The 26618-nt window shown below is 34.4% G+C and overlaps 4 protein-coding genes across 5 annotated transcripts; 2 read left to right on the top strand and 2 right to left on the bottom strand.

The window, feature by feature from the left end:
• The first annotated feature begins 916 nt into the window (after positions 1 to 916).
• On the top strand, positions 917 to 7603 carry LOC122585295 (protein CROWDED NUCLEI 1). The gene is made up of 3 exons (XM_043757421.1): positions 917 to 2243; positions 5479 to 6165; positions 6743 to 7603. The coding sequence occupies exons 1-3, from the start codon at positions 1026 to 1028 to the stop codon at positions 7319 to 7321; spliced, it is 2484 nt and encodes an 827-aa protein (XP_043613356.1). The 5' UTR covers positions 917 to 1025; the 3' UTR covers positions 7322 to 7603.
• Positions 7604 to 9169: 1566 nt separating this feature from the next.
• LOC122607622 (UDP-rhamnose/UDP-galactose transporter 2-like) lies at positions 9170 to 13480 on the bottom strand. Its single transcript, XM_043780640.1, has 5 exons — positions 13174 to 13480; positions 11618 to 11802; positions 10886 to 11086; positions 9856 to 10023; positions 9170 to 9769 (listed from the first exon to the last, which is right to left on the bottom strand). The coding sequence occupies exons 1-5, from the start codon at positions 13304 to 13306 to the stop codon at positions 9416 to 9418; spliced, it is 1041 nt and encodes a 346-aa protein (XP_043636575.1). The 5' UTR covers positions 13307 to 13480; the 3' UTR covers positions 9170 to 9415.
• Positions 13481 to 16120: 2640 nt separating this feature from the next.
• Positions 16121 to 23071, bottom strand: LOC122582111 (chaperone protein dnaJ 10). 2 transcript variants are annotated; one of them, XM_043754479.1, is made up of 10 exons: positions 22773 to 23071; positions 19458 to 19517; positions 19207 to 19289; positions 18911 to 19070; positions 18625 to 18754; positions 18333 to 18491; positions 18065 to 18243; positions 17901 to 17981; positions 16577 to 16699; positions 16121 to 16498 (listed from the first exon to the last, which is right to left on the bottom strand). In XM_043754479.1, the coding sequence occupies exons 1-10, from the start codon at positions 22857 to 22859 to the stop codon at positions 16406 to 16408; spliced, it is 1155 nt and encodes a 384-aa protein (XP_043610414.1). In that variant the 5' UTR covers positions 22860 to 23071; the 3' UTR covers positions 16121 to 16405. The 2 variants fall into 2 exon arrangements, with proteins under 2 accessions (XP_043610414.1, XP_043610406.1); XM_043754471.1 differs by having other exon boundaries at positions 16577 to 16702; positions 22773 to 23070.
• Positions 23072 to 23737: 666 nt separating this feature from the next.
• LOC122590756 lies at positions 23738 to 25226 on the top strand. The gene is made up of 3 exons (XM_043762933.1): positions 23738 to 24062; positions 24373 to 24600; positions 25036 to 25226. Exons 1-3 carry the CDS (start codon positions 23738 to 23740, stop codon positions 25224 to 25226), a joined length of 744 nt encoding a protein of 247 aa, XP_043618868.1.
• The last annotated feature ends 1392 nt before the right edge of the window (positions 25227 to 26618 follow it).

The raw sequence follows: 26618 nt of genomic DNA, 5'->3' as shown, positions 1-26618 counted from the left end.
ATGTACATTTTATATTAACACATTAAATAAACTTGTCAAGTTTTTTGTTTTGAAAAAAATATAGTTCAACGTACATGATTCTAATTGATCAGTATAAAATGTTCATTGATAAGTTTTAAAATCACATTAACTATGACATCCAAACTAAAAGATGTTAAAAAATTCAACCATGACCAATCACACGAAAACGGTTATAAAGTATAAGAGAGATCACGAAGGATGCACTCAACAAGATTTGGTGCATTAGGTTGACAAAACTTTATATTTGAAAGTTATTCAAGGAACAATATCAAACACCTCGATAGATCATCGGAGTTCCTATTAGCTGACTTTGACAAAGATGGATGTTCCAAGCGTCAGAAAGCAGTCGAGTACCCGAACATGGAGAAAGTTATTTCTGAATGTTTTTTACTAGACAATGTTAGAAATTTGGAATATATAATAAATTATTAATTTATAGTTTCACTAGGACTTATATATTTACACTGAGATTTCAAAAAAGTTATTATCTTATTATTTTATTGATTGGGGTCTAATTTTGCACTGATCTTAAGTTAGGACCGAATAAATTATTAGTTTTATCGAGGTTATTAATTTACCGAATATTAACTTATAGAGTTTCTATTGTAGTCACCATGGGTGTATATATATTTTTGGTGTTTGTAGTGGTGGTTTCTTCCTTTTGAATAAAATCAACTATTCTAAATAATAAAAAAAAAAAACAAAGTAGTCACCATAGTCACTGTCGTCCTAATAGATATCGAGGGTGAAAGACTGAACCCGGTTAAAACAACACCCCTTTAAAAAAAAAATTCACCATAGTCACCGTCGTCACAGTTTTACCGTCCGTAATGCACGGGGCCCGTCTAGTTATACATACATAGATACAGTCTGGCTTAGTAGTTGCAGTAGTCATCTGATCATTTAATCAATCAATTTGAATATTTGATCACACCTGATAACATTGTTTGTTAGAAAATCAGCTGAATCGGAATCAGTGAATCATACACAGTTGACTGGCAATTATGGAGGATGATGACATGGATTCCTTATTTGAGGGTATGGTCCTCTTCAATCCTCCTTCTTCTTCTTCTTCCTCATCTCAATTACCTCTACAATCCTCATCCTCACTAAATAATAATACTACTCTTGTTACTAACAATAATAATAATAATGATAATGTTATTGAGTTATTACCTAATAATAATATTAATGATAATTATAATCAGCATCAACCACCGCCTGAATCACCAACTCCAGCCACCACAACAACGGCCGGAGCTCAATTTGAGCCACTTGATGAAAACCTATTTTCCGATCTAACTCTATTAGTTCCACCTCTACCTCTAACTCAAAACGACGACGTTTCTTCCGATAATCATCCTCCGATTTCGCCTTCTTCTTCATCTACATCGTCTCGCAGTACTACTTTTGATGCTGCCACGTCAGCATCGGTATCATTAGCATCGCCGTCACCGTCACAGACGTCAGTTGCTGGCACTCGATCGCTTACTTCGCAAATTTCGTCTACCAGGAAAAAGAAGAAAGCCGGACTACGGATCGGTTACGGCAGATCAGCGGTCCAGTCGCACGATTCTGCTGTTGATGTCGATGATTCGCAGCCGACGGTGTCGTCGCCTGTTGTTGTTTCTGAAGAAAAATCTGCACCAGTGGAAGAAAAAGCTGGACTAATGGAAGCACAACAGGAAAAACAAGCAGTTTCTGAATCCGAAATTAGTACAGAATCGAACGTAACGGAAGCCATGACTGCAGAAGTCGAAGAACAGGTTTCAATGGTGAAAGATGTGCCGAATGGAAAAGAAGAAGAGGTTACACCAGTTGAAATTAAAGAGGATTCGATAGAAATGAGATATGATAGGATTAAGCAACAGATTGCCGAGAAGCTGAATCGTGTTAGGGAAGCGGTGGTTTCTGTGTCGGTTAAACGGAAGGAGGTTATTAGGAAGAGAAGGAAAGCTGCAGAGGAATTGAATCGTGTGTCTACGAAGTATAAGGAAATGGAGAAGGAATTAGAGGAAGCGGTTGAGTCTGAGGATTTCGAGACTGCTGAAAGGGTTAGTGATGGTCTTGCATCGGCTGAGAAGAATAAAGAGGATCTTTTGATTGTGTTGCGAGATGCTGAAGCCGAATGTGATGATGTTGATTCTAAGATGCAAGAGGCTTTGGAGTTGCAGATTGTAGCTGAAGAAGAGTGTGCGGCTCTGCTAAAAGGCTTTGCAGTGGTGAGTTTGCTATTTTTGTTGTTAAATTATATAATTGTATATCAATTAGGTAGCAACTTTTCACAATTTTGTATGTTTCCTTGCTGCTCTTGATTGTTAATACTCAATAGTTTCATAGATATTGATTACATATACATATGAAGTTTAAGAGCTAAATTAAAGTGATCACGTCAATATGTCATCACGGACTCACAGTAAGAAATTAGAATGTAGTTTTAACTATGAAGTGTTATGCAACATGGGATACTAACTAACTCTAGTATGATTCTATCTCTTAAACACTCTATTGGAGTATAGATATTCATTATATACAAAAAGCTTTAGTCCATAAATGATCATGGACTAATTAGTTCCTAAATATGGCTCTCCTATTATCCTTCTGAAAGTTATCAACAGAGAGTTCTGACAGATAGAGAAAATTACTCTATATGAAATTAACATGGATTTCCTTTAGGAAATCCCCCGAGTCCAACTAAAACTGCTATGAAATTATGTTCTGGATTTAGCTTGGAAAATTTACAAATGTGATAAGGATTATAGTCATAGAGAACACTATTATTTTGTGTGAATCTTATTGGGTTAATTGTTCATATGTGTTGATAATCGTAAGGATTATTTTCAATACCTATTTTAAAATTGTCTTTAAACAAGTATTATATGTATGATCTACCTTGTTGGTTTTATATATGAAGAAATGATAGAACGTGAATGATATTTTAGTCAGCAATATTGATAATAGGAAAGGTATACATAGTTGCTTTGCTTTTGAGAAGGCAGCCGACTCTCTAAAATGACCTACATTCAAAAGGTTGGGTCTCATCAATGATTGTTTAACTTAACCTAAATGATAAATGAAATCAAGCATCATCTACTAATACCCCTAACCATACATATACTGCGATACATACTCATAGTTAAGGATATAACAAGATTGCCATATGTAACTAAAGCAATATCATAATGCCTCTCTTAGTCAATGAAATAGCATAGTTGCCGTATCCTGGGCCTGTAGTTCTCACAGTTGATGATTAAGAGATTCTAGTATTTTTGGTGAAAATTGGAAAACTGGCTTGTTTACTGTTTACTTAACCTTTTCTCTTTACCCCAATTCTAGCTTAATAAGCAACCATTCATCCATAGCTATTGTAGAATGAGACATTCATATTTTGTCATCACCAATTCCTACATTGAAAACTGATCTACTGCCATAATCATGCCAAACCCTGAATTGTGTCCGCTATCTAGGGGATGTACAAGTTTTATCTTAAGAATATAAAGTTTCAGGGAAAAGATAGTGTATTTTTGCCAATATCAAAGAGGCGTTCACTGATTATATGGTAACCTAGCCTGAGGAATCTCAACGTTGATCTTACAAGTCGAGGATCCCTTAGTTGTGACCAATCATGAGGTAGAGAAGGAAGCTGTGGTTGAAACTTAAAAACAAGATTGAGAAGCCAACTATAGTCAGATGGATTGGATAATAGGTCTAAACTTATTAAGGTCGGGTCATGCAACCGTTTTGTTATTTAGATTAGATATAATTACTATATTAAACAAGATTATTATAACCATGTCTCTAAAATAATAATTTATTGAATTAGTTTAGGAGGTTTTAAGCATTTGAATTTCAGAAACACTTTGGGTGGCTTTTGTCTCATTCAGTTGGTTGACCCATTTCACTTGTTTCCATTTTAGCTAAGGTCTAAAATGTTACCTTTGTGACCTGTCAAAGGTAACATTCAACTCAAAACCCCCATTTTTCTACAGATTGGTTGATGTTGACGCCTATATATCTATCCCATTCACATAATCACGTCCATAACCTAAATTGACGACTACAAGAATATGATTACAGCTCAAATCAAACAAATGGAGAGGAAGAGGTTCAAATATAAACTTAAAGATGAAATAGAAAACAAAAGAATGATTGGTTTCCAGATTCAGAAGGTTATTTTGGTTTGTGTCAGTTGGGTTTTGAGTTTTTGACCTACTAATAAACCACCCAATACCCAAACTGAATTTAGAATCACCCCTGAGTAGTCAAGGACATAAATTTCGGTGTTTCGGTCACGGACTGGTATACGAAATATCGTTTTTTTCGGTGGTATTTCGGTAATTCTAATATTATATATATATATATATATATATATACACATAAATAAGAGTAAAAGATAAAACCTGGAAGTGCTGAAACAGAATTCACCGAAATTTCGGAAATTTCGATGGTATTTCGGTCAAAACCACCGAAAATTTCGGAAACGATATCTAAACCGATATTCAATACCGAAATTATGTCCCACCACCGAAAACCGGTATACCACCGAAATTTCGCCGAAATTGATAACATAGAATCACCCAAGTCAAACCATCCAGATAAGGTTTTAGGTTAATTGGTTTTAGATTTACCCAAATAAAATCATTTTCAAAGTCTGATATACTTTTTGTTGTATAATGATACTGTGAACTCGAGTTTATATTCTTTTAGATATTAATATTAAAATATTTGATAATTATATGTGCATTTGGATATACTCGGATTAAGTTGTTTTGATTATCAAAGTTATATTAAATCCTAATTGATTCGGTTATCTGTTAATGACAAATGTTTTTCGGGTTTTTGGGCGGGGCCTGATTAGAAATTGCATAAATCAAAACTGAACCATTAAACCATTTCTTGTTCAGTTTCAGCCAACAATTTGAATAACCCGTATAACAAATGGATTGGGTAAGTTATTCGGTTAACCCGAATAATGAACACACATAGATTAGGCATATTGATTTTGTTATTGCTGCTTTGCTGGTTTTGTTTTCACATGAGATTAAGCATATTGATTTTGTTATTCCACAACATCTTCTCAAAGCATCTGTCAAGTATAATTAGGCATTTGGTCTCTCTACAGAAGGAACAACTTGCAGACTTGACTAATCAACTTCAAGCTTGCATGACTACAAGATTGTCACAAACTTTTTTAAATTTTTTATGATAGTAAATATATCCTGTAATGGAGGGGAGAATAGTTAGGTTCATAATTTCATATTATTAATGCAAGATGGAATAAAATGAGATATTAAGAAAATAGTAATATTTACTGTATATTATTAGGATGACTGTTATTATATATTTTAATTAGCTTTCAAAATGTTAGAAGATCGAGAATTGTATATATATATATATATTCCAGTGTCTATATGTTGTGAAGCCGCTTAATCTCGATGGACTAACGATTGTTTTCAGGATGCTGATCATGATGCAGATTTTGTCATTTCAATTGCCCAAACTAAGACATCAGAAGAAATGGAGAAGTGGTATTCCTTATCTGAAGCTTTAGAGGTGAAGAAAATGGAAGTGGAAATTGAATCACATGTTTTATCAGGGGCCCGCCAAGTGCTGGATGATTCCATCGAACATGTAGTCAAGGATGACAAAGAAGAAAGTCAACTCCTACACAACAAAAAAAAGATCTTAGCAGAGGAATTGCAAGAATTGCTTGATTTAGTCAAACAAAAAGAAGCAGAAATATCTGAGAACGATTTAAACATTGAAAATGTAGAGAAAAGAGTGGCTGAGGCAGTCTCTAGTTTCCATGAGGCACAAACAAAGATTCATTCAAAATCTGAAAATCTTCAAATGGGCCTCTCTCAGTTGGATTTAGAAAATGATGATTTGGCCAGAAAAAAGAAGGATATTGACGATTTTCTTCTTCAGGAAGAAACCAGAGGTTCAAAAATCAAGGAACTTGGGAAACTTTCAACGGATGAAGCTCACATGTACCAAGAAGTCATACACCTGCGTAAGACTTTGATAGAATTCATTTCAAAATCACAGGAAGATAAAGCAAGGCTAGCTAAGACTGAGCAGAAGCTGTTTGATGATATCCAAATGCTCAAACAAGACATTTCTGCTGTGAGAACTTCTCTTCAGGTTAGTCCTCAAACCTAAAATATGATTAATTCAAATATCAACGTATTCCAATCAAGATTTAAAATTTGTGCAACTTACCGGGGTGGGGAATGATGCAACGGTTGGACCATTGTAATACAGGTTTGAAAATGCATGTGATTCAGGACATATCTTGTACGTCTTTGTAGCGCTTACCTGATTTTGGTGCTAGATGGGCGCGAAGGGCAGGTTGGGTTAGGGCCTGAATGGACTTTGTTTGAAACAGGTCCATTTTTTAGTATGGGCTTAAATGGTCTGTGTCTGGTTGAGTTGAGCTGCAAATACTGTGTCCATTATAACTGGTTGATGAAACAATATTATTAGAAACCAACTTATTATAGTAGTAACAATATAAATCTATGAAAAAAACCAACAGGAGGTTGTATCCATAAAAAATAGTCATGGAACAACTTTGAACCTATTTGACCTGCTCGACCTGTCTGAACTGTTTGAGATAAATCCAAACTGACCACAAAGTTGCTACATATAAACTTATTAGAGACAAAATCATAATCTTGTACCAATGCTATTCTTATAAACTAATTTGTAATTGTTTCAGGATCTATCTTCAATGAAATCAGGATCCCAGCAAACAATTGAATCTTCAAAGCAGAGGCTTCTTTATATAGAAAAAAGAGTTCCAGAGATAGAATCTGAAAAGAGAGTTGCTGCTACTGCAAGAAACTTCAAGGAAGCAGCACGGATAGCCAATGAGGCAAAGGCATTGTATGTTGAAAAAGAAACTCTGCAAATTAGAGTAGACGAAGCCATGTCTGAGCTAAAGAAAATGGAAGACGATATTAACCAAAATGTGGAGAAATTACAAGAAAAAGAACAAAATATTTCATTAATGGAGAAAGAATTAGAAAGTGTTAGATACCAACGACTAATTCTCCTTGCTGGTGCTGCCATGGCCGAAAGATCAGCTGCTATAGAGTTGGGTGATATGGAAGAAGCTGATATATTGCTTAAGGAAGCTCAGACTGCAGAAGTTGAAGCTAAAAAGATTCAGAAAACTCATAAAGAGGATGAGTTTGAAAGTATTCCAAAATCGTTTATTGCCATGGAACTTGTTTCCACTCTTGATAAGAAGCAGCTTGCGGAACTGGCAGCATCTACTCAGATGGGTGCACCATAGAAAATGCTGTATTTATTTGATATATTAAAGTTTTCAAGAGAAAAAGATCATATTGATTAAAAGGCAATCAGACCACAAGAAGAAGTTTGATGTTAATAGGGTTGAGTTCTGCTCCAAGGTTCATATTACAATGGTCGTGATAGGGGTTTTTGACCTATTCTTTATCTTTTATTTCTAATCCACCCATGTTTTGTATTGGGATTTTGACTTCAATATCATTGATCTATTAGTCTGTGATTTTTATACATTGTTGTATAAACAATTGAACTTGATGTTGTTTTCTATCCGTTGTCTACGATAGTGTTGAGGAGGAAATCCCCTCATTGAGAGTTTGGGGCCCTTGAAGTTTAAAGCCAGCCGTGTCTAGTATAATCTTGGATCTGATGATTTGGGAGCTGATGCATGGCTTTAGTTAAGCCAACATCTTTATTTTGATTTGGTCCGAAAGAAATAGACGCATTTTCATTCTGGCAACAAGCAAAACCCCATCGATATGTCTTTCTTTGATGGTTCATGTAGACTTGGGTCTTTCATTCGGGCCCTCTTAGGGCACCCTGTGGGACAATGCGTATAACTTGGGGTTTCTTGACGTGGCTCATTTGACGACTCAGTACATGGATGTCATGACTCCATTGACATAGAGGAATCTTTTCTACGTAAGCAGTTTGTACAAAATTTGTTACAATGTTATTCCGGTATATTATGTGTTCTCCTCAAGGTAGCCAGAGCCAGCTAAGTTTTCATGAAAAGACATGATCGTCTTCAACTACGTAAAAGTGGTCGGAGACCTAGTAAGAATTAGGCCTGCCATCCAATTTGGATGATCCGTCAAATCCATTGCTGACTTCACCACGATCGATTATGTGAAACGCATCTGCAAAGTCTGCTCATACAGGATGTGTGGTTATAGTAGTCAGAATTCTTCATCAAATTCAAACCCAAGAAATTTCGTAATAGCACGTATAGCTATGGATGTTGCAGACAGGTTTCTGTAATTGATGCCGAAATGGGGCAACTTCAAAAAGAAATTCACAGCACCACAAAGTGCTAAACTCCTTTTTAAAGTGTTAGAACAATGGATCATGCGATGAAAAAAGCGTGCATTGACTAAGAACAAAAAAATATTCCCTCAATATCAAAATTTTACCCGTTGTAAGTCTGGGCCACTAAAAAAATACATGTTCCTCTTGATGACTTGATGCAAGTAAAATTTCTACTCAAACTTAGTCTGGTTTCCATCCAGGGAAATCAAATCTAACTAGATATGTATGCACTAATAGCCATGGTTTGATGCATATTTTTGTGTTAAGCACTTGAGCATTATTCATTTCTGGATTATTCACTTAAGTTTAAGTCAAATATGTCTAGATCATAGTTATGATAAGACTAGTTCAAGGTACTGAATTGACCCTGTCTTATTAAGTATATATCTTGTGGACATATTTGAGTTATCCAAAATCTTATATTTAGCTTGAACCATTCTTCTCCTGAGCTAGAGCATGCATTATAAAGATACACCGAGCTATTAAAACAAGTTCGAACTTAGTCCTAGTCCTGAGAAATTAGTGGATATACTATGGTATTCTTGATGCTACCCACTTGGAATGTTTCTAGTTTGCTCTATGCAGAGTCAATGGTGAAACTTGTTAGATCTAGGCATCTAGCAATACTGGAGATGAATAGATGATCCATTAACCGAAAGACTGAAATGAGGGCAAATTATGAATACTATCATTTCAAAAAAGTAAATTACAAATAATTACTCTATAATAGAAAAAAGGTAGAAGTTATTTAAAATATAACTTACACAAATCTACAAATAATAATGTTGAAAGGTAGAAAGAGATGGAGAAAACCAAACAACTGCTTCATATAAATAATAAAATCTATTGACTTGACATAAGAATTTCTATAACTGCATAAGCCATTAGCATGAGCTACATAAAAATCTATGGAGAACCAATTCCTCACCTTTGACATTTGATCTTTGAATGCACATTAATGAAGGGCATAGGGGTAAAAAAAAAAAACAAACATAATAACACATTGAAAGAACAGTAAAAATATGATTTCTAATGAGAGTTTCGAATCTTTCTATTTAGATTCACCAAGCTCCTGATTCCTAATTGTACCTTTCTCCAATCCATCCTTCAATAAATTTAATTCTTCTTCTGTCAAACTGTGCTTAGTATGGGGTAAGGTCTTGTTACTGGCCTTTTCAACCTCTACTGCCCAACTATAGATTACCATGCCAGCAACGGCAACAAGCATTCCGAGAATATTCTTGAAGGTCAACTCTGAGTCAAATAATAGCCATCCCAAGGTCAACACAGCTACTGTTTTCATGTGACCTAAAACCTGGAATGAAACAGCAGAAAATCTTCCAATGCATAGATATTGGCTAATGTTGCAGAAAACCGCTAATGAGCATGAAATGAGTATGAAAACCTGCAATTATTTATATTGATTTAGACGCACGGTTCAGCAAATTAATTGTAATGATAGAAAAAGGAGAAAAGGATATTTTTGCTTACAATTGCCCCAGAAGATATGGTCTTCATGTAGTTTGTAATGAGTCTTCCGCTTAGATAATAGTCGATGAAAGGACCAAATACAAGAAGCGAGACGGCCTGAATAGGAGCTGTTTTACTCAACAATTCAAAAGCTCCGACAGAATACTTCTTCTGCAAAGAGCCTATAGACTGCACCGATGTAATCAAATAATTATTTTCAAGATCAATCTAAAAATGCAGAAAAAGGAGACAAATAGTGGTGCCAGTTGATCATTTTATGCTTAAAGTAGTATTGCTTTCTAATCATATACTCGTATCTAGAGAACAGTTATTCATAATCTTTTGTAAGAAATTGGACAGACATTTATTTCCGATTCAACTCAACCTTACCCAGGTGATCAATTCCATACCAAAAGTTACCCTTTAACCCATTACCCAACCCACCCAGCTTGCCCATCTTGGCCACCTAGTCTGGTCCTCTAGACTCTAGAGACAACATTTTATACCAAGTGGACAGCAGAAAATACTACAGAGATCGTACAGAAGGTCTGGTTGATAAGATATTCTGTTTCTTATACCAATGTACTATCACATGTATTTTAGAGTCTTATACAATATTAAGATTATTGTAAGAGATGCTTTTTAGCAAATAAACAAATTAAAGGGTCATTATGTTTTCTAGTTAATTCTAAATTTAAGAAAATAGATCATAAGCACTCCCTCTGTCCTAAGACCATTGTCCACCTTTCAGTTTTAGTATGTCCCAAATTAATGGTCCATTTCTAAGAGTGAACAGGTATAACTCACCAAGTTTCACATTCTAACCCGACATTATACTTATCACAGATTCATAGTTATGTTTAAATTACTAAAAGGGTAAAACTTGCATTCAATAAACTAAAGCTATATATACATCAATACATGTATAATTCAAAAACTGTGTTCTTCTTCATTGTGGACAATTGATTATGCACAGATAAGTATATTATACGAATCAATAGTAAGAAGAAATAACACTTGATCAAAGGGGATAAAAGATGCATGTACTCACAATTTGTTGCAATGATGTTGCCAACACTGCTACACACGCACATATAAAACCTTTGGCATTAACCTTGACATCAGTCACGGTGCAAACACCAACGCCTATAACCACAACCACAACAGCCACTTTGACTTCCTTTGAATAACGCTTACTATGAAGAATCCACTCCATCACACAAACCACTGGAATCATGCTCAGTTTAGAAATCTACATGAAAGGAAAACATAGTATTAGTCAAGGATGCAGCTTACATCATGGAATTATACAAGCATTTATCAACTGATAGGGGATGTTTAGGTGTACGCATGGATGATGTGATGTTCAACAATCAGAATCAGATAATCTGCTTGTTCTTTTGTTGTTTGAATTTGTATAATCAGATAATCAGTTGTTTGAGTGTTATACAAATTACGATGATTTAAGAAACACATACAAAAAATGACCTAAAAGAACATTCTTGTGAAAAATAAAAGGTCTTGTGAGACGGGAGAAAAGTTCTCCTAAGTTAGGTTTAGAAAGTGGTTAATTATGTTATTTTATTATATCCTTCGAATGCCAATTTAATTATACTAATGGTATGTGGCAGCTAGTATGAAGCTCATTATTGAAATGTATCTATTTGACCCGACTATTACAACTGCAAGTATCAATAGTCATATAATCAGCACCAGGACATAAATTCATAGACTACCATAGTATAGTATAACATATATACAAAGTAAATGAAGAGCTCCATACTTGGTAAAATCCAACTGAATTCAACATAAGACTGAGGTTCATCCCTGTAATCGACATATTTGCAACAATTGAAAACCAGAGAAGTTCCCACAAAGGCACATGCTTTGATGTAGTGTATCCACTAGAATTTGACACAAACCCGACCAGTGCAGTTACAGCAAAGTGAAATCCCGTTAATGTCGTAGCTGCAGAAACCAACATGGCACTAAACTCAATCAGTAAATACACCATAACTTGGCTTAACAAGATCTAGATCTCATATAGTAAGCACACACTTCAGAAAAAGAAGTATACCACAATCTCTTTATTTAGTAACAGATTTATGAATATGAATTACCAGTGTTCAGATCTAAGAAACTATAAGACAATGTGGTGATTGAGACTTCGTTTCCTAAAATGTTTCATCGATCTATACAATAAAGTCAGCTTTATACATGCATCTTTTATTGATGAATTTTGTGACATCTGAAACTTGTCTATCTCATGAATGGCAAAAGGTTTTCGTTGAATTGAAAAGTTCTTCTTTTCTGGTAGAAACTTAATACATAACACGTGAATCGTTAAAGAAGATTTTTTTGTTGTTCTTTCTACGATGTTTGATTATTTGTTCATTCTTCTTGGTTAGTTCAAATATTGTTTTAAAGGGATGAGGGATCTTTTAAAAAGGCATTTGTTGATACCTAGCTTCCCACAATGTTGCATTGATCTATACAATAAAGTAGCTTTATACAAATCTTGCAAACTAGATGCAAGATTTACTTGTATTCATTACAAATCTTTGAATACCGCTATAGTTAAGATCCGGATGGCCATACTACATAATAAGATAATTAAAACTTAAAACTCAATTTTCATTAAAGTTTATATATAACGAATCAAAACTATATACAATCCGTGCATAATAACAGCAATGCAAGATTGCAAACACCATCTCATTGTCCTCTAAAGCCCTAAATCCCAAAACAAGATCGCAAATTCACAATCTCTACAAATACACACATACAGAGTAAAAGCTTAGACAAACAGCTGAGCTGAACTTCATAATTGAATTGCCAAGTTAAAGATCTGAGGATGTAAATACTCAATTTCCTAAAAAAGCGTTATCGATCTACATTCAGAATCCACCTAAATTCAAATCCTTGCAGATCCGACACATAGATTATATACACTTAACTTGAATATCACTCCAAAAGCCCTAACCCTAATTACACATAGTAATGATCTCACTAATACAGTAATGAGCTGAATTAGGAAAAGACAAATACTCAAACAGTTGGCAGGCATACAGATCTACTATACAAATAATATCAGTGTATAGATATAGATATATGTATCTATAATTCTATATATATATATATATAATTGGAACTAAAATTGAGAAAAAATGAGAGAGGGAAAGAGAAAAATCAAACAGTTGGCAGGCATACAGATCTACTATACAAATAGTTATAAATGTATAGATATAGATATATGTATCTATATGTATATGATTGGAATTGAAAAGTGAGAAAAATGAGAGAGGGAGAGAGATCTGAGGGAGGGAAGTAAAAGAGTACCGAAAGTAAAGGAATAGCCGTTGGCGGACATGAGTTGTTTATTAGCCATAATAATACCGACGGAGCTGATTACATTCATCGCCCATGCTCCTACATCCGATACCGGCGACGACGATTTCTTCTCGTTTTCCATTTTCTCTCTCTCTCTCACACACACACAATAGAATAGATATAGATATTGGAGAGATTTCAAGAGAAAGAATATCGGATATGCGACCGACGGCAATTTCAAAGAGTCCAAATGTTTGTGTGTGTGATTTGAAAGATTGTTGAGTTGAATATGTAAGACCACCACCACGATTGACAGCAAATTTTTATTTTTATTATTATTTAATTACTCGTATTAGTTATATTTTAACTAATATACACTAATAATATAATATAGATGTATGTATGTATGTATAGGTAGATATGTGGTGCGGTGGTGATCTAGTCTTTGTTTCAGCCGACGATGAAGACAAGATCCATTTGGTGCTAAATTTATTATACTAGTAGATAGATGGAATGATATGTATTTATATTTGTATCAAAAGTTGAATTTATTTCTATATAATGATATGTATTGATTGGAGTTGAAGTTGAAGTTGATGTAGCTAGTTGCTTGTCACTTTATTTGGGGTAAACACTATGTTTATAGTTATTAAATAATCATACTTGTGTAGTTTTTATCGACTTTAATGGTATCAATAAATGCCAATGCTTTGCCCATAAAGTGGTGAGGCATAAAGTCGGAAGTTTAATATTGAGTTTAGTTTTTACGAGATTATTTTTATTTCATGATTTATTTCGAACAACTAATCATTATATGTTTCTTGTAAAATAAAATTATATCAACAAAACAGCCATAAGATAACTGGACTAAATTTGAGATCCTTAATCCAACCTAATAGGAGTTTGATCTCTGCTAAACACTAGAAAGTTGTACATGTTTGGATTTCCCTTAAGGGTTTTATTACATTTCCACATCAAAGTAGAATATAATACTTAGCTCTTTTTTCTTTCATTTAATGCCTGTTACGAAGTACCGAAAAGGAAGATGGGAAGCCTACTCATCGTCGAATGTAGCGTAACCCGAATTAAGACTACTGATTATCCTGGTTTGAGTAGGTTTTCACCTTTGGGTGAGAGGAAAAATGTCTCAATTCAAAAATTATTGTTACAAAAAATCATTTCACATTATTTTATTTTATCTATAAAAAAACAGCTAAATAAATATAACACAAATTACATTGTGCTTTTCCTCTCTTACACTGTTATTGTCAAAAAAAAAAAAAGTTTTGTTATCAAACATTATCAATTCGAGAAACATCAATATTAAAATTATTAAAATCAAGAAAACAGAAAAAATACAAAAATACTAACAAAAACTACTTATCAATGATACCTCATGTCATTTGATTACGTGCAATTAACATGTTGAATTATTTAACCATTACCAAATAAGTGGTAAGGAGACATGTTTCATGTCCGAGTTCTATAATAGGTATATATGGGAGTAACAATAAGTATTTGATTTTTACCTATAGCCAGAAGGAGTGATTATATGAGCTTTTTTTTTCTTTTTTTTTTTTTTTATCAAACTAAGATATTTCATTATTCATAATTAATTCACGTTTTAAGAAAAGACAAAAAATGTTGTTATATTTAAATTGGGTATCTTATTTGTTGGATTAGATGGTTGACATTGATCCATGCACCCTTTCTTTTTAATCCATGTATTTAGATTTTAAGGAAGGTTGACTTAAGATGTCATAATCAATTTAAGATATGTTGGGTGATGTTTCAAGTTACATCCCATTATCCCATACACTATTCTTCTATATAACGACTTTTATATCCATTTAGGTGATTATCATTATCATAAGATATAATGTGAAATGACCAAATTTTTTTGTCATTATTATGTTAAAATGGTCGCATAGACAATACTATAGACTTAGCTTACGTCGTCTTCTCAAGATAAGTTTTTTCTAGACCAAAATCCTAAAATGGTTGCTAGAGACTATTAATAGACATAAAAGAAAGACATTGATATTTCGAATTGACGGAGCAACAAACGGTTCACCAGGGTAGTAGATCTACACAATAAGAGAAACTCACAAATGAGTAGTCCTAATGTGATGAAGAGAAGATGATCATTAAGCGAAGAAATGTTTTGAATAAACCTTAGAACGAACTTAAGTTTATTATGAGGGGAAAAAAGGAATCATTTAAAGTAACTCTTGAAAAATAAGGGCTTATGTAAAGATAAAGTACTAAAACCCCAAAACAATTATACTCCGTATTTCGCATTTTTAATTCTATTTTGTCTACTTTATGTCATTTAGAAGTTTCAATTCCACATGTTGCATCAATCACATAAGTTGTGGCCACAAGTTATAGATAAAAACGTCAAACAAGTTCATATAAGCTCCAGCTAGCTTTACTAAACATACAACAACAATTATACAAAAAGTTAATAAGTTTAATATACATAATAATATTTAGGGTTAGCTAATATGCTGCTAACAACATTTATTTCTCTCCTGTTACCCTCACATTCAGAGGATTGTTTATTAATTTATCATGTTAGAAATTCAAGAAAGGGGAGGCTAGAATCATTATAAAACTACGAGGTCGCCCGTTACCCTCACATTCAGAGGATTGTTTATTAATTTATCATGTTAGAAATTCAAGAAAGGGGAGGCTGTTTGTGAGAATAACAGTTTGCTGTTAACAGCATTTTATATTTTTACATAATAAAAAAACATCTTGTTCATACGTAAAAGAGTAATCTTTTAAGTCATTTTGAAAAAACAATGTTCCACCAGAGTTCAAATCCGATATCTTACATTTGAGGGGGCGTTGTTGAGAGTAGCGAGTTTCATCTCTCGGACATTTGTGTAAATCAGGGTAAGAGTAAAGTAGTTTGCAATTCAAAAGAAAAAAAAATCATAGAGAAAGAAAATCAATTCAACCGGTGGCAAAATAATTTATAAAGCATGATCAACAAAAGAATTCAAGTATTCACTAATGTATTTAACTACTCTGGTTTTCATGCCACCCAAACTGATTCATAAGCACATCCTACTAATACAATAATACATTATGTGCTTATAGAAACCAAGCTAAAAACCCATTCAAAAGTTAAGTATTCACTCAAATACAAACAAATTCAAATCCATTAACACAATGATACATATAAACACATACCATTAAAATCCAACCATCGTCATCATGCTTCTTGTAGTCTTCACTGAAATCTCTGGGCTCCAGGGGGTGCTGTCGGCATTGGAAAGTGGAAGTTTTCTACACCCACAAACTGGGGAGCTTCCACATATGGACTCTACACAAGTATGATATGATTTGATTGTTATACAAAAAAAGTATATGTTGTAACTGTGAAATCAGATAAAGGATATACCGGAGGTGCCATGGTGGTTTGAGAGCTTTGTCCAGATTCCACGTGATCTGGATCAACTCCATCTATATTATGCATGCCAGAGTGTAATATCGGTTCATTTTCATTACCGTTATTTGACTTCACCTTCTGAAACCAAAGCATTTATTATACATCACATATCAACCAAGAAAATGACATAATGCATCACGTGGAGGTAGCAAACAGGTTGGTACGCACAGATAGGGCGGTCAACACAGACAAATTTTGGAAGCTAGTTAACTTTTTACATAAATTAAAAATATTAGTATACCACATAACATTACAATAGTAATAGTTCAATATTTATAAAACTTTTTTAATAAAATAAGTTTGGATGCCTGGTTCAAGAATCATGGAGGAGTGATATTTTGCCCAGTTCAACAGGTTAAGGATATCAGTATAGGCCTGAGCTTGGCTTTGCTTGTCGGGTAAACATAAGTTGAAGGTTTGCTTGGGTGGGATTTCCACAGTTACATGAAACATAAAGTTAAATTGATATTTTATAACTAAAACTTGATATTTTCCCCTTAGATATTAACATAACCTAAATGAAAATTCCACCGATACCAAGTATAGTTTATAGTGGTTCATGCAAAGTTAAACCACCTAACCAAAAAATGAAACGCAGCAAACTGAAATGGAACTGAGCAGAGCTAGTGCATATTAATGAGTATTTTAGATGAAGAGAGTTGAAATATATTTATGAAATTATGATTATTATAGCTCCAACACATTTAGGACTTTTTAGGCATTTTGGCTTTCCAGATTAAACATTAACCAAATGCAGGTTAGCCACATACTTTTTTTGGTTAGGTGTTTGCATGAACCACTATAAACTATACTTGGTATCGGTGGAAGTTTCATTTGGGTTATGTTAATATCTGAGGGGAAAATAATAAGTTTTAGTTATAAAATATCAATTTAACTTTATGTTTCACGTAACTGTAGAAATCCCACCCAAACCTTCAACTTATGTTTACCCGACAAGCAAAGCCAGACTCAGGCCTATACTGATATCCTTAACCTGTTGAACTGGGCAAAATATCACTCCTCCATTATTCTTGAACCAGGCATCCAAACCTGGTAAGCCACATACTTAAGCCAACGGATATGGTAAAATGAGGTTAGTTTAGGTTCAGCTGTTCAGAAGGTTAGATTTAAATTCAGCTGTTCAGAAGGTTAGGTTTAGGTTCAGCTGTTCAGTCTTAGGCAGAGACCCGTATATGAGTCTAGATTTCAGGTTTACCAATAAACTTAAGGTTAAAAGTATTGCAAAAAACCCTAGGTATACTACACAAAAATACACCTGAAAGATCCGACCAAGAGTCCTCAAGCCCTTTGCTCTTGCACGAAGCTCCTCCTTTTTCACAGTATTATCTTGAAGTACCTGAATAAGAATACAAATTAATGTAAGTACCATTAAAATATTATATAAACAAAAAAGGGGCAAAGGAGGAATAAGTATACGACCATCTGACAAACTCGAGAAAGTGTGGCTTCAATATCAGCCACATTGAGCTTCCAAAGAGAATCAATCATCAATTTCTTGTGGGACTGCATATATTCTTCAAGTTCCGCTTCTGTGTATTTCCCCTCTGCACTTAGCTGTCGTTTCATGTCCTCTTGGAGCTGAATTAAAGCAAGTGCACCTAAACTCGTACATAAAATGAAAATTCTTTTCAGCTATAATAAAAAATGAGTAAATAATACTAAAAACCCAAACGGGGAACAAATATACCTGTTGCTGCTGTAACTTGGGATTTGATAAAATGTCCTTTATTTCTAAACCACTCAGCAATAAATGGCACGCCCAAATACATAGCCTTTTTGCCAAGCTCTTTTGCTGCCTGGCGTGCATATATATACCCGATAGTGTTTAACATGTCCACACCATAAGCTGCAAAAGGTAGCATATCTTACTATTAGGAAGATGCTTAAGTTTAATACCGTTATTTTGATGATGTGATCATAATATAAGGGTACAGTGCTCAAATTATACAGTTACACTTTGCCAAATAAGTGTATATCACCTGCTTTGGAGAGCCTTGCTACTTCCGCTTCAGCATGACGGATAAATTCCTCTTTGTTCCCTTGAACATACTCGTGTAGACGATTTTTAAGTAACTCGATTAACTTCTCTTCTCTTTCCTTTTGCACATTCTGTAATATCAAAATTACATAGCCGCTTAGAACCTTCATAAATTTAGCAAGCCACTGTTTGTGTACTGCCGCTTAGAACCTTCTATTTTAACACTGAAGCAGGTGTGATTAAATAAGTTCAGAAGGCATTGAGTATAATGAGAAACACACACATACCCTCATCTTTTCTTGCAACTTTTTAGCATCAAATTGCTCCCCTTCTGTGAAAATATCCAAAGAAGCCATTGATGCCATAGCGAGCTGACCAATGTAGTCTTCAAATAGCTCACTCCCAAAAAGCATTGCAAATATGGCAGCAGGGTCGATGATTGCTTCACTATAATGAAAAAGAAAATAAATTTCTAAAGCTTACAGAACTTAGCTAAGTAAATATCAAGAAGAAAATACATATGAGCTCATGATATCTAAATCAAGAATATGATTCAACTATAATTAATGATCACAAAACTTACGTTGAGATTCCTGATTTCCCACAAGCATCGTAAGCTTGTCTTTGATCTGGATTACTCAATACTTGGTAAGCTTCTCCTAAAACCTGTGATAAACACACATTTGTTAAAGAGAGAAACATAAACTTCACAGATGTATGCAAATGATATCAATATGATTGTTACTATCGACAGAATGGAAACCCGGATACCAAGAATATGATGCAGAAAGGTTCAGAAACACAAATATAATAAGCGCTTGAAACAAGTGTCACCTGAAAATTTTGTGCTGCAAGAGGATCATTTGGATTTTTATCTGGATGGACCTGCCGAGCCTGCAATCCTCCAAGCATACCAAGTCAGATATATGGATTAACATATACTAATTCGGTTTCCTTCCAGCATCTAGTAGTTATCTTAGTGAGCAATATGCTAAATAAGAAAATGCATGAACACTTACTAGATCATTGATTATTATGCTATATACAAATAACAATCTAGATGATTGTGTTGTTCAATGAAACTTTGCATACCATGGCGTAAGTAAATATAAGTAAGAAAATGAAAATTAAATCCCGAAACTGACTGCAATTAATTCTTTTTATAGATAAAAGTCTGCTTAAATCAAAGTCATTAGCACTAATCTTCTGAGATATGTTTGATACTAAGTGTTTGGTAGACTACAATTGCAATCCAAGAATGAAACACTGGAAAAAGTATATGCAGCACGTTCCTGAGTTGAAAGCAATTAAATACGCTACACAAGAAAGACCATACTTTGACGATCCATCTATGATACAGAACACTAAAAAAAAGCCAGAAACTGTAGGGAATTGGCCCTCCATCTGTTGGCCATTCCTTTATTGCGGTGTGTGTTAATGAACATATTATAACAGAGGATTGATGAATGTGTGTGTGTGTGTGTAGAGCAGAACGAATAAACAGATGATATAAAACTGTCGTTCGAATGGTTTCATATGTACAGCATCTTCTAATATTTATAGTTATCCAACCGGTATGTCTAACCCTTAATACCGATTCAGTCTAAGAGACATGTCCCTATAGGACTCTAACTGCCATGTATTACACTTTAGTAGCATGACATGTCCCTATACGTACATACATATATAATACATATATATATAAATATATATATGTATATATAAATCTATGTATATTAAGATTGAAGTCCAATACTCCTCCCCAATCTTAATATACATACTTCTTCAGGTCTTTTGTCCTTCAGCCATCCACAATGATGAAGTCCCCATCATTGTTGTCTTGGACCACATTCATTTCCTCGCCACTTCCTTCTTTGTCTCTGGTTGCATTGCCTTTGGTGGGTTCGTTATGGTCAGAGTCGTCAAAAGTAATTATCAGTTGATCACCATTGTCGAACAAAATTCTGCCCTTTAACCTTTCGTCATCCTGCCTTGCACTAGTTCCACTGCAGCCCGGTTCAGTCCCTTCTCTAGGAAACTCCTCTGCCTTTATTCCACTTGTACCCGTGCAAGTCCATCGCCTTTGGTACAACAACACCACTGGAATATTCTTTAGCCACATCATAACAGGCTTCTAAGAGACTCAAATGCGTTCATAGCATTCCTTTAAACCACCTGCATACTCCTTTGGGAACCCCATTGCATAAGCAACTCCAATCCACTTGTTTTTCATTGTAACTTGGGCAAATCCACCCATTCCTTTCACTGTAAGGTAAAGGTCTAAAAGGCATACTTTTATGCCATGTATCTTCACAGGCATGGGCCTTTCTGTTACTTCCATATATTCTTTATAGAACCATATCACTAATTTCTCAAAGTGGTCTTTTACCACATCTTTGTATCCCACAAAATCTTCGTAGTTATCAACCACATTCATGAACCCAACGATGTTTTCAAAATTAAATTTAGAGGGTACCTTTTGTCCTTGGTTTCCATCCACCAGTTCTTCAATTGTGTTTTTTTTAATATACAGAGAGTCACAATAATGCATCACGGCTTCAGTGGCCTCTTATCCGTCCATCTCAAGCCTTTCTTCTTCTCCCCTGCAACCTTCTTCTTTTTCTGCATTGCTACATCCCTCACTCTCACTGCTTGTATCATCAAATAAATGTTTCATCGTGCAATTGGTATGCTTCAAGATCACACCAAACCCTTAATGCATCAATTGGCCCAAACTTAGAGTGTTTAGACCCGCGTTAGGGACATAGCATACTCCTGGTATCACAAACTTAGAGTGCAAGATTACAGGTTTTAGTGACAGTAGTTATGGAATCAATATTGATCAAGGAAAAGGAACTACTGGAGTAGTATTCGTGAATGCGTAGAGAATGCACACATCAATGTGAAACATGTTAGTGGCGAACTACAAAGGGCAGACATATTGACTAAAGCACTACCAAGGCTGAAGTTTGTCACTATGCAGCAGATGCTCGGGGTTCACGATCTAGGATGAAGCAACGATCGAGATTAAGGGGGAGAATGTGGACCATAATCCCGTTCATTGTTCGGTTTATTAAGTATTTAGTGTCATATGAAAATATAGGGGTTTAGTGAGTCAATATGATAGATAATAACTGAATAGCGGTTATTGGAAGTTATAAACAGTTATGTCAAATAGGGAAAAGGGATGACCATTTGTGAACAGTCATGATGGTTCGTTTAGTGTATTACAAAAACAAGTGTCGTGTAACAGTTTCATTAATCTATCACACATGATTATATTCAGTAAATTCTCCTACTGTTTTGTGAATCAAACGATTAGGGACAACACAAACCACCAAAAGCCGCCAGAAAATGCCAAAAAAGTGAAACAGCGGCCACTGCTTTTCACAGGCAAAAGGCTAGGAATAATGGAATGTCAACCACTAAGAGTAAACAATATGGCAGAAGTCACCTCACCGCCACAGCAGCATCACACCCCTCTCAACAAACTTCGAGACCCACTAATCGCACCTTCATCACTCAAAACCCATCAAAAACACATGCGAAAGACTCTCACATCTAAACTCAGCCCGTTACCACCTTCACCCATGCCTTCATGTCGTGAGGTCACAACACCTTCAAGACGGCTCCCAAACTCTTCTTACGCGTACTGAACATAACGATGAGCTCTCACTTACCTCATACTGTTTGCTCTTTAAAAAAAGCACACCTTTTTTATTAAAACAAATGATCATTGCAAAGACACAAGTACTCAACTTTAGACATTGCATTACTTGTAACTTAACAAACGAACATCAAGATTCGACCTTTAATTACTGTTTAAAATAGTACGAGTATCATAATGTAATGCATTGCAATCAAAATCTTAATCATACTTCGAAAATCCTTAATATTTAGCTAAATTAGGGCAAACTGACTAAAATTTAGTGACACTTTAACAATTGGGGATCTTATTCCTAAACTAAAAATCCAGATGCAAACAGTAGATTAAATTATAAACAAGGTAAAAATTAAATAAAATCACATTAAATTGTATATAGTAATCAAAATAATCCAAGATATATATGTATATATGTGTATGCATGTATGTATATGTATGTGTGAAATATAGAAATATAAAAAATATATATATATGAAAAATAAGACCTTGATGTAATAAGCTTTTTTGATCTCGGATTCAGTAGCGGTGGGTTTGACCCCAAGCACATCGTAATATTCTGTCTCCTTCACCATCCGATCATATATTCTCACTACCTGTATCTATATCTGTATCTAGGGTTTCTAATTGTACTTTTGAATGAAAGTATCGATGATCTTATTATATTAATTGAACGGAAATCACGAGAAATGGAAACTTGAGTAATAGAATTGAAGATTGAAGAAATATACAAGGTCGATAAAATACAAGGAAAGTGAATAAAAGACAGACTGGGAATAGTCAGTCGTTGATTTTTATTATTTGTTTATTTATTTATATTTACTTATTCTTAAATTTGGTCATTTGGTCGGAACAAAAATACAAAATTACTGTATTTGGCTTAGAAAATTGGAGAAAATTTTTTCAATTAAACTGCTATAAACATAACAATCAATTAAGAAAAAATCATGTATCCACAACAAGACTCGAACTAAGACTATTCGGAGTGGGGGTCTTTTGCCCCGACGCCGCCCCTACGCCGCAATGAACACCGTCCTGGAGGGCGGCAAACACCAAAATTCTTCCCTTCCGGCAAATATTCATCGCCCCATTTTGTTCCCTTTTTCAAAAAAAAAAATGAGCCGCTCAACAGCTATTTTGGGCCATATTTCAAAAAAAATAAAAAATTTATTTTTAAATTACATTACTTATTACTTATATATATATATATATATTTTTGTTAAATAGAATGGTGAAGTATATATATATATATATATATATACACTTCACCATTCTTTTTAACAAAACCTACTAAACACTTTCAATCTTTCACACTTTTCTCTCTAAAAAATCAAATATGTATTCCGCGTCATCGGCCACTCTTGTTAGCCAAGAAGAGTCCACGACTAGTTCCGGTTCCGATGAGTACGATGACGCGGTCGAGAGTGTCGCGATTGCCGCCGTTTAACTCGCAATGCGAGTTGCCCAAGACGAGGCCCCAGTTCGGCCACCGGGATTCTTTCGTCGAACAACACTTGTTCGACGAAGGGTTGGGGCAAATGATAGATTGATGCGTCATTACTTTTCAGAGAATCCCACGTATAATGAAAGACAGTTTAGGCGACGTTTTCGTATGTCGAAGCGTTTATTTTTGAAGATAAGTGGTGACTTGGAGGCGGAATATCCATATTTTCAACAAAGATACGACGCGGCGGGAAAGTTGGGTTTCAGCGCCATACAAAAGTGTACATCCGCACTTCGACAGCTAGCAACGGGACAAACCGGTGACTTTTCGACGAGTATTTGGAGATGTCGGAGAGGACTTCACATGAGACACTTGAGAAATTTTGTAGAGGTATAATTATATATATATATATGTATATATATATATCTAACTTATATATAAGTATGTATTATATATATATGTATATAAATATATACACATATTGCAAAAATTTACATATATTAAGTATATATATTTATTTAAATTGTACGTACAAGGTATATGCGAATTGTATGAAGACATATACTTACGAAGGCCTACTTGGAGTGATCTCCAACGTTTGTATGAGGTTCATGATGACGTTCATGGATTCCCCGGCATGATAGGTAGTATTGACTACATGCATTGGGCGTGGGACATGTGTCCCACAGCGTGGCGGGGCACGCACACACGAGGTGATGTCGGACACCCGTTGTTGATGTTTCAGGTGGTTGCATCTTATGATTTATGGATTTGGAACGCCTACTTTGGAAAACAAGGATCAAACAACGACATTAATGTATTCGAATCGTCACCCGTTCTAGAGGAAATCATTTCCGGATTAGCGCCTACAAGTAAGTTATATAACTTGTCTTTAATTATATATGTTAAGTATATTTATATTTAAATATATATAAGTATTTATAAATATATGTATCTATACTATATATTAAAGAAAATACCCCCATGTTGAAAGTTACATGGGGGGAAATGTCTAAAATGCCCTCCTATGTAATATTTTCACCTACAAGGCTACAACCCTTTAAAATATTTTCACATACACTATTCTCTTAACATTAATAATTAAATTACACTATCAATCCTTTATTTTTCTAAAATATCTTCATTAACCTTTTAAATCAATTATTTTTATATGAATTATCTACGGCACTCGACGTCGCATCCACCACAAACACTCGCCTCCACCACACCGTCGCCGTCACGACCACCGCCGCATCGCGCGGGTACAATGCTAATATATTTAAATTATATAACTTATCTTTAATTAGGTTCCTTTTACGCAAACGGGAACTTCTACAAGTGCGGATACTACCTAACAGAAGGTATATATCCTGAATACACCACGTTTGTGAAGAGTTTCACCGACCCGTTTGATGAAAAACGGCAATTGTTTAAGCGTAAGCATGATTCGGCACGCAAGGCTATTGAGAGGGCGTTTGGTGTTCTAAAGAAGAGATGACATGTTTTAAAATATCCGGCACGCTATTGGAAAAAAGAAACTATGGTTGATGTCGTATATGCTTGTATTATCATGCATAACATGATCTTACAAGATGAAGATAGAACTTTTTGTCAAGACTTCAACCCGAACGACCCAACGTTGGACCCGGCATATTGGATGCAACAAATGGCGATTGAACAACGTATCGCAAATGGGGCAGCCGTCCGAGACAGGGAAGTACACAATACGCTGAAAGCGGATTTGGTTGATCATCTATGGGCAAACAGGAGGCGTGGCGGTGCACAAGCCGACAACGACCCCGAGTTCAACCTAAACGACTATGTTAGCGATGAGGAGTAGTACTTTAGTATAAATAAAATGTGTAATGTAGTTTTTAGTTTAAGTATTATTCGTAGTTTGTTGAATTATTAGTCATAATTTAGTTTTTAGTTTAATGTAGTTCATAGTTGAATTTTAGTTAAGTAATGTAATTTTTTTCTAATTTTAATGAACTTTTTAGTTGTATTTTAAATAAATATATAATATATTATTTATATTTATACTTTTATAAAACAAAAAAAAATTGATATAATAATGGGAGGGGCTTCCCCAAAGAGGAGCCTCACTCACAAAAAAGTAGGGGCAACTCTTGGAAGGAGCCCCTGCCACATGGCGGAAGCCCCCCCTATGTAGGGAGTCCCATAGCCCCCCACTCCTAATAGTCTAAATAATCAGACTTAGTAGAGTTAAAAAATAAATATAAATTACGAGTACGATATTATGTAATCAAATAATGTAAAAAGTATTACATTAATTTTTCTAATGATAAATTATATTTATCTTACTTCTATTTTTAAAATAAAAGGTATGTCAAATGTGAAATGACACCTCAAATTTTTCCTACATTTATCTATACACCTTTTTAATTAATAGAACTATCATTTTATTACATGAAATTTTATAACTTATACTATTTTATTCTTTTGTTTTTTCATAAATATACAAATATTTATTATATAAAATATTTTATGAGTACATTATTAGGGGTGAGCAAAAGCCAAACCGGTAAACCGAAAACAGAACCCAAAAAAACAAAAACCGAACAAACCCGATTGGATTGGTTTTGATCGGTTTGGGTTTCGATTTAATATGCATAATACCAAAGCAAATGTTCACTAATGTATATGTTTCTTGAGTGTAAATCGAACCAAACCGAAAAATTTTTAAATTTATTATATATTTATATGATTTTATATGTAAATCTATTACTTATGGTTAATAATTATGTTAATGTACCTATAAGAAAATTGGTGTACAAATCAAATGTTCACTAATGTATATGTTTCTTGAGTGTGTAACATGAATAATACAAAAGCAATTTCGTATAGCAAAATGTAAACAAATAAAATC

The sequence above is a fragment of the Erigeron canadensis genome, chromosome 1 (assembly GCF_010389155.1).
Source record: "Erigeron canadensis isolate Cc75 chromosome 1, C_canadensis_v1, whole genome shotgun sequence".
Classification (NCBI taxonomy): domain Eukaryota; kingdom Viridiplantae; phylum Streptophyta; class Magnoliopsida; order Asterales; family Asteraceae; genus Erigeron; species Erigeron canadensis.
This window is presented reverse-complemented; position numbering and strand designations above follow the sequence as displayed.

Excerpts from the sequence above, each read along its gene's own strand:
- LOC122607622 (XM_043780640.1), bottom strand. The coding sequence starts at position 13,306 with ATGGAAAACGAGAAGAAATCGTCGTCGCCGGTATCGGATGTAGGAGCA. Across the intron at positions 11,803-13,173 it reads CGGCTATTCCTTTACTTTCG|CTACGACATTAACGGGATTT; the intron begins GTACTCTTTTAC and ends TGGTTTCTGCAG. Across the intron at positions 11,087-11,617 it reads ATTCAGTTGGATTTTACCAA|ATTTCTAAACTGAGCATGAT; the intron begins GTATGGAGCTCT and ends CCTTTCATGTAG.
- LOC122582111 (XM_043754471.1), bottom strand. The coding sequence starts at position 22,859 with ATGGTGAAGGAGACAGAATATTACGATGTGCTTGGGGTCAAACCCACC. Across the intron at positions 18,755-18,910 it reads AGTTGCAAGAAAAGATGAGG|AATGTGCAAAAGGAAAGAGA; the intron begins GTATGTGTGTGT and ends TTGATATTACAG. Across the intron at positions 18,492-18,624 it reads AGCAAGGCTCTCCAAAGCAG|CTTATGGTGTGGACATGTTA; the intron begins GTGATATACACT and ends TACCTTTTGCAG.
- LOC122590756 (XM_043762933.1), top strand. The coding sequence starts at position 23,738 with ATGCGAGTTGCCCAAGACGAGGCCCCAGTTCGGCCACCGGGATTCTTT. Across the intron at positions 24,063-24,372 it reads AACCGGTGACTTTTCGACGA|GTAGTATTGACTACATGCAT; the intron begins GTATTTGGAGAT and ends CCGGCATGATAG. Across the intron at positions 24,601-25,035 it reads TTCCGGATTAGCGCCTACAA|GTTCCTTTTACGCAAACGGG; the intron begins GTAAGTTATATA and ends ATCTTTAATTAG.
- LOC122585295 (XM_043757421.1), top strand. The coding sequence starts at position 1,026 with ATGGAGGATGATGACATGGATTCCTTATTTGAGGGTATGGTCCTCTTC. Across the intron at positions 2,244-5,478 it reads TGCTAAAAGGCTTTGCAGTG|GATGCTGATCATGATGCAGA; the intron begins GTGAGTTTGCTA and ends GATTGTTTTCAG. Across the intron at positions 6,166-6,742 it reads CTGTGAGAACTTCTCTTCAG|GATCTATCTTCAATGAAATC; the intron begins GTTAGTCCTCAA and ends TAATTGTTTCAG.